General features: G+C 35.4%; 2 protein-coding genes across 2 annotated transcripts in view; both read left to right on the top strand.

Annotated features, from left to right (window-relative positions):
* The window catches only part of LOC107844054 (probable ADP-ribosylation factor GTPase-activating protein AGD14), an 8,918-nt gene extending 7,498 nt beyond the window's left edge, over window positions 1-1,420 (top strand). The window contains exon 13 of the mRNA XM_016688543.2: window positions 1,095-1,420. Coding sequence (XP_016544029.1) covers window positions 1,095-1,149 — 55 coding nt within the window. The 3' untranslated portion in view covers window positions 1,150-1,420. The remainder of the gene's footprint in view (window positions 1-1,094) is intronic.
* Window positions 1,421-1,567: 147 nt separating this feature from the next.
* Window positions 1,568-5,773, top strand: LOC107844053 (phosphatidylinositol transfer protein 3). Its single transcript, XM_016688542.2, has 6 exons — window positions 1,568-2,525; window positions 3,115-3,230; window positions 3,951-4,127; window positions 4,605-4,703; window positions 4,795-5,037; window positions 5,141-5,773. Exons 2-6 carry the CDS (start codon window positions 3,168-3,170, stop codon window positions 5,576-5,578), a joined length of 1,020 nt encoding a protein of 339 aa, XP_016544028.1. The 5' UTR covers window positions 1,568-2,525; window positions 3,115-3,167; the 3' UTR covers window positions 5,579-5,773.
* Window positions 5,774-6,344: the final 571 nt, after the last annotated feature.

Genomic DNA, 6,344 nt, shown 5'->3' with positions numbered 1-6,344 from the left:
TTACAACTACACGCTGGTAGAATGTAAAAGGACAAGGGTCACACTTGGTGGGGGTTGCAAGGTTGCGCAACTTCAAGGCGGCATTTCTGGAATCGTGGGGATTTGCTCAAGAGGAGAATATTTATTGTCAGGTAATATCTATGAAATTGCCATTTTCAGAATATGGTCATAGGGTGGGGCAAATTCTTATAAAGTGAGTTTGTAGAAGGGGGAATATGTAAATTACCAGTTTCAGAAAAAAAAGAGGAGGGGGGAAATACGTATGGGAAAAGAAGGTTTGGAGATGTACTTATATGGTTTGTGTGAGTGTATGGAGATGCACTTATAAGAAAGCCTGGAATATCTTGTTGTTGCCGAAGCATGTATGTGTGATTGTGGCTATTTTGTGTGATCTGGGGATACCATCTTAAAAGCAGATAACTTGAGGAAGAGAAGCTACCTTTTTTAAGTGCGTGGCTGTACCTAAATACAAGAAAAGGGTAATGTGAAAATTGCCATAGGATGAGAGATTTACCACTTCAAGTTGGTTTATGTGGTTAATCTTATCAGGTGCCGCTCAAAGAGGAAGCTGTTTTAGATAAAAATGCATTATATACTCTTTGAGTTACTCAATGATTGAACCCTGCATTGTGGTTATTTAGCAAGTCTTTAATTTTAAGGTTAACTCGTTCAGCAGAAGCTTAGTTGACTGCACTTAAATGAGTTGCCAAAACGTCTGTTTTCTCAATGATGGCGGGAAAGTAGTGGAGTAGTGCCCAAATTCAAGACAAGACATCTCCTGATTGCTTAAAGAAAATGGAGCTATTATTAAATCTTCTCTCTCTCTCCCTCCCTCTCTCTCTCTCCAGAAAAAAGTAAAAATAATTAAATAAAAAGAAAGCCTTGCAAATCATTCAGTGTGTGCTTGACTTGTTCATTGTTTTGGAAGATCAAAGAGATCCTATTATGAGGAGTCCAGTAATGCAAGTTGTCGAGAATATGCATGTTGGACAGTGTCAAACATCTTGAAGAGTTTGCTTTCTGTGTACTGCAGTTGTGGATTGCATCAATTATCGTTAAAGATTCAATTGTTCACTAGATTGTTCCTTGTGCAGGAATGTGTCGACACATGGGCAAGTTGCTCCTATTGGAGGAAATCCATTTGCATAGGATTGTATTCATGTAATATTCACAGCTAGTTGTTGCATCAGCTAGGTTATTCTTTCAACTTTTAGATTCCTATGTATTTCATGGTATTGCCATGTTTGTATTGTTTAAAAAAAATGAGACAACTAGGCCTGTAGGCAGTGCTTCTTTCTTGTTGAGGCCTGCAGTGTTCTGATAAACTAAAGCTGACGTGATCTGGCTGAAATGTTCTGAGAGTGTCTTTGTTGGGGCTACTTTGGTGAAAGATGAGCAGTAAATTATTCAGTTTGTGCTAGCTGCAGAATGTGTGTGATGGAGAACCCAGATGGAGATGTCATGTAAACAAAAAACCTATTTAAATGAAGAGACCATTATCGATATAGACACACTTATGAACAAGCAAATACGATATGAATAAGAAACTAAACATGAGGATTTAACGTGAGAACTTGCAACTTGCAAAACAGTTTTACAGTGTTCTGAAATTTGTGTAGAACATTCAAAAGTTATACTGGGAATTTGGTGGATGACTTAACTCGAAGCAGCAGTTGCAATCAACTCGAGACATTTAGGTCTGACTTAATATAAGAACTTCATGACACTTGATGGAACGTTAGACAGAAACATTAGGCTTGAAAGTGATAGTATTATATAAAACTCTTAAGACTAAAAGTGAAACTTCAAAATAATTCTTTTTAAACAATAGCTAACCAAACTTCAGACGAATCTGAAATTAATCTCGAATCAGCTATGCTTTAAAAAAATAAAAAATTATGAATTATATACAGGTTAAATAGAGGTCTTAAGGGTGCGGCTTAATGATTCAATGAAGTTGGGTTGAGTATGATGAGGTCTCAAATTCAATTCCCAACAGAGACAAATACTAGATGATTTCTTTCCATTTGTTGTAGCCTTGATGGACAGAGTTACCTGATACCTACCTGTTGTCGGTGGGAATATCTATGCATTTCTTAAACGTTTACATAAAAAAGAGACTTTTAGATACTAAGTACTTGGTATCTAAAACAAAATTGGGAGATTAGAAATAATAATATGTGAAGTATTTATTTGACCATGTAATAGTTGGCAGAGGATAATATTATTGAAAAAAGTAGTTAAAGAATGTAGAACGATATGTCCGAATAACCGTTGGGTGGTTTTCTATTTGGTTGCTGAAACATCGGACCTTTCTTCATTCAAACATTTATGCTTTCTACCTTTTTTTCACTTCACAAATTGCATGCCATTATTATCCTATTTTCCTATCATACGGTTTTTATCACATTGTTGTTGTTTTTTTCTTGCTTATGGGCAATGGAATGTATTATTACTATCTCTTCTTCTCTTCAAATTTCAAATTTTAAGGAATATATCTCAAAACTTTGACGTTTTCAATTCAGGTAACCATATGTTAATTCTTCTTGCTTATTCTTCTTTTTGCCATTCAGAATTGGTAGTCTGATTTAATGAATAACCACCATGTCTTCCCATTAGAATTTTAAAATTCTTCTTGATAGCAGAATCAACGTTTATGATGTTGCAACTCTTTTGTTGGATGTAATTGTAATGTATCTATCTATCTATGTTGATTGGAATTGCAACAGTTTGTGGTTCGCGCTCTCCCTGCATGTGTGTTTGTATGTGAGACTGTTACCCCATATTTTACGTATGCCATTCCGAGTATTTGAGATGTTTCTTAAACATGTTTTGTTTCATGACATAATGAAAATGGTCTAATCTCAACATCTTCTGAATTCCTTTGTCAAAGAGTTAGAATTTTTGAGGTAAGAGTAAATTAGTTCCGCCCTTTATCTGAGAGATATAAACTTAGCCTGTCTATTTGTTTTAGCCAACAAAGTAGAGATGAAGTTAATAAGTTTGTTATTTCTAGACTGGCATGTTAGAAAAAGCTAGACTGGTTCCATATACAAAATTTGCAGCATAACTAGAAGCATGCTATTCTAATGAATTTTCTTATGAAATGTGCAGTGCTTTTGTCGATTTGCTTCCGTCTTCTCTACCTTTAACAATATTCAGTAAGCATGTCATCCAAAAAGTTGCAAGGAGCTGAATTGACTTTGTCACCTGCAGAACAGCAAGCTAAGGTTCACTCTATTCCTTTTCGTAATCCCCATTATGTATGCCTTGTTTTACTACAAGAGGCTAGAAGTTCGTGTAGAGGGCTTCACAGTCATGTACTAAATAGTTCCTCGTGTGTCTACAAGCTCGGGGGTAAACTATGTATTAAGCCGGTTACTAGGTGAAGTACACTTCTCGTCATTCAACTTGCAAGATTTTCATAGTTTTCTGGTCTTAAAATCACATTGCTTAAACCAACATCAAGATTTTCTTACGTTCTGAGGATCATTCCAATATATCGTTTACACTCTCTAAAAATTTAAGTTATTTGGTAAACCCCGTCGCATAGTGATGAGTACTTTCATTTCCAACTAATAACCAGACGTCACATCAGATTGCAGTTACAATGCTTAACCCAAATTTCTAGTGAGAATGGAAAATGATTCTTTCCTATATTCCATTTCCATCTAAAAATTTGTATGCTGCAAATATTCTTTTCATTTTTACATATGAAACAGACACAAGTTGTTGCTGTAATGATGTTAGTATTGGATGGTTTGATAATAAGTTCGATGACTATAGGAATGCCAATGGAAATTGATCGTTAACTAAGCATGATCCATGTGCCACCATTGTTGCAAATAAGAACCTAATATAACAAAAAAGGTGTCTATTAGATGGGAACATAAATTGTTTTTGCAGCTTGATATGTTCAATGTGTAATAATCCATTTCTTTTTGATTCAGATCAATGAGGTTAGAAAGCTGATTGGTCCTGCTGTTGACAAGTTTCCAGCAATGTGTTCGGATGCATCAATTCTAAGATTTCTCAGGGCACGGAATTGGCATACAAAAAGATCAGCCAAGTTGCTAAAAGAAACACTGATATGGAGACTTGAAACCAAACCAGATATGATCCGTTGGGTATGGCTCCGGTCCCTGCATTCTTTAATTTGTGTATAGCATGTACTTTATGAGGCAAGTTAATTGCTTGTTCATTCAGGGAAATTATAGAAAACAGCATAGAGAAGATAGTTCGCTTACTTCAGTTTGTTCCTTTCCCTTTTTCCATACTATCAGTAACGACTAAAGAATAATAAAAAATTTTGTGCTAGCTGACGCTTGAATTAGACTCTAGTTTGTTTTGGAAACATCTTTGGTTCCATTCCTTCAAGCTCATACATGGTAAATAAAGCAAGTTTTCTAGATTGAATGAATTGGGGTTTCGAAGAAGTATGTACGCACAACACATACTAAATTAAATTATCTGAGATCGGGCTCTAATATTCTCAGCGCATGCATCTTAAGGCTCTTTGGATATAGTATGAAATAGCTTTTCCTGCTCCTTTTACATTTGCTTTTTTGGTTAAACATGTTGATCAACAGTTTGTATCTAATTAGGATGATATTGCTCAACAAGCAGAAACTGGAAAAGTTTACAAAGCCGATTACTTTGACAAGTATGGAAGGACTGTGCTTGTGATGAAGCCTGGAGTACCGGTACATAAATAACCAAACAGTTCTCCTAACGAGGTTTCTGTCAACTATTGTTTCATTTTTCCTGATATCTCCGTTTTCTCCTTCACTTCAGAATTCTTATTCAGTAGAGACGCAAATGAGATATTTAGTCTATTGCATGGAGAACGCCATACTGGATCTAAAACCGCGCCAGGAGCGAATGGTTTGGTTGATTGACTTTGAAGGGTGGAACATGTCAAGTATATCAGTGAAGGTGACTAGGGAAACAGCACGCGTGCTGCAAGATCGTTATCCAGAGAGGCTAGGCCTTGCAATCCTTTATAATCCACCAAAAGTTTTCGAGTCCTTCTGGATTGTAGGTGCCTCTTACTCGATGAGCTTTCCCATTTACAGTTTTTTTGCTGCACAACATGAATCATAGTATATCAAAATGCTACTTACATTTTCTTTTGTTGCAGATGGTAAAACCATTTCTTGAGAAGAGGACATACAAGAAAGTGAAGTTTGTGTATCCAAATGCTGCAGATACTCAAAAAGTAATGGAAGATCTGTTCGATATGGACAAGCTTGAATCCTCATTCGGAGGGAAATGGACACAAGGTTTTGACTTTGTCGCTTACTCCAAACGCATGAGAGAGGGGGATGACAAGATGACTGATTTTGTTATTTCTGGTGCTCCGTTGCCCTCTGACCAAAACGTGACAGCTGAGACACGACAATCCTCAGCGCCAGACAATAGTTTAGAGTTGTCCGAAGATGGTATATCGTCCACTGATGAAACAGCATTGAATTTGGAAAGTTCAGACGAGACTGAAGATTGGCATATGAGTTGTAAGAACGAGATCAAAGTTGATCCAAATGCTTCAAATTCAAAACAGATGAAACAAAGCAAGTAGACATGAGAAACAACTAACTACTATATGCAAATTGTTGTAAGATTATGCAATTATACCATAGCTAGCAACTTCAACATGGAATGTATATTGGTTGTCTGTTATTTACTCATGTTCAATAAGTTGTTTTAGTTTTTGGCACATACTAACATTTTTGTAACATAATGTTAATATAAAGAGTCTCCATTTGCTTTTCAAGTTTACCTTTTTTCTTCATGTTCCTTTCTCTTCTTTTCTTTCCTTGCACTCAAGCAAATGCATAAGTGAAATGTGATTTTCACGTGTTCTAAGTAAGCTGAGGTAAATAATGGTCTGGGAGATGACGTTAGCTTAAATCACATTTTAGAAATGAAATTTATAAATAGCATTTCAAGAACGCAATCACTTTATAAATTGCTTACATAAGTCTAAGTCGTCAAATTTCAAATATATGATTTACTTACGTGTCAAGTTTCACAATGGTGATCTACAAGTCACATGTATGATTTATTTTCACAACGAAAAAAAAGATTATTTAACAAGGTTTATTTGGACTTTGCAGCATATATTTGATACAGTTTATTGTCAAATGGCCAAAAACATGCCTTCTTTTCTTACGTTTATTTAATTAAATTCAGCCAAATTGACTGTGCACTAAATTTATCAATCTGGAATAGATCAATAATACTATTACAAATGACCCTCGATCAATGAAATATAAAAAAGTATATCCTTTAGTGGTTCGACTATCGAAAATAATCACACATTAAATTAGAATAGATAGTCTACA

Source organism: Capsicum annuum, chromosome 10 (assembly GCF_002878395.1).
Source record: "Capsicum annuum cultivar UCD-10X-F1 chromosome 10, UCD10Xv1.1, whole genome shotgun sequence".
Lineage (NCBI taxonomy): Eukaryota > Viridiplantae > Streptophyta > Magnoliopsida > Solanales > Solanaceae > Capsicum > Capsicum annuum.
The sequence above is the reverse complement of the archived record's forward strand: the minus strand, read 5'-3'. Positions and strand labels throughout refer to the sequence as shown.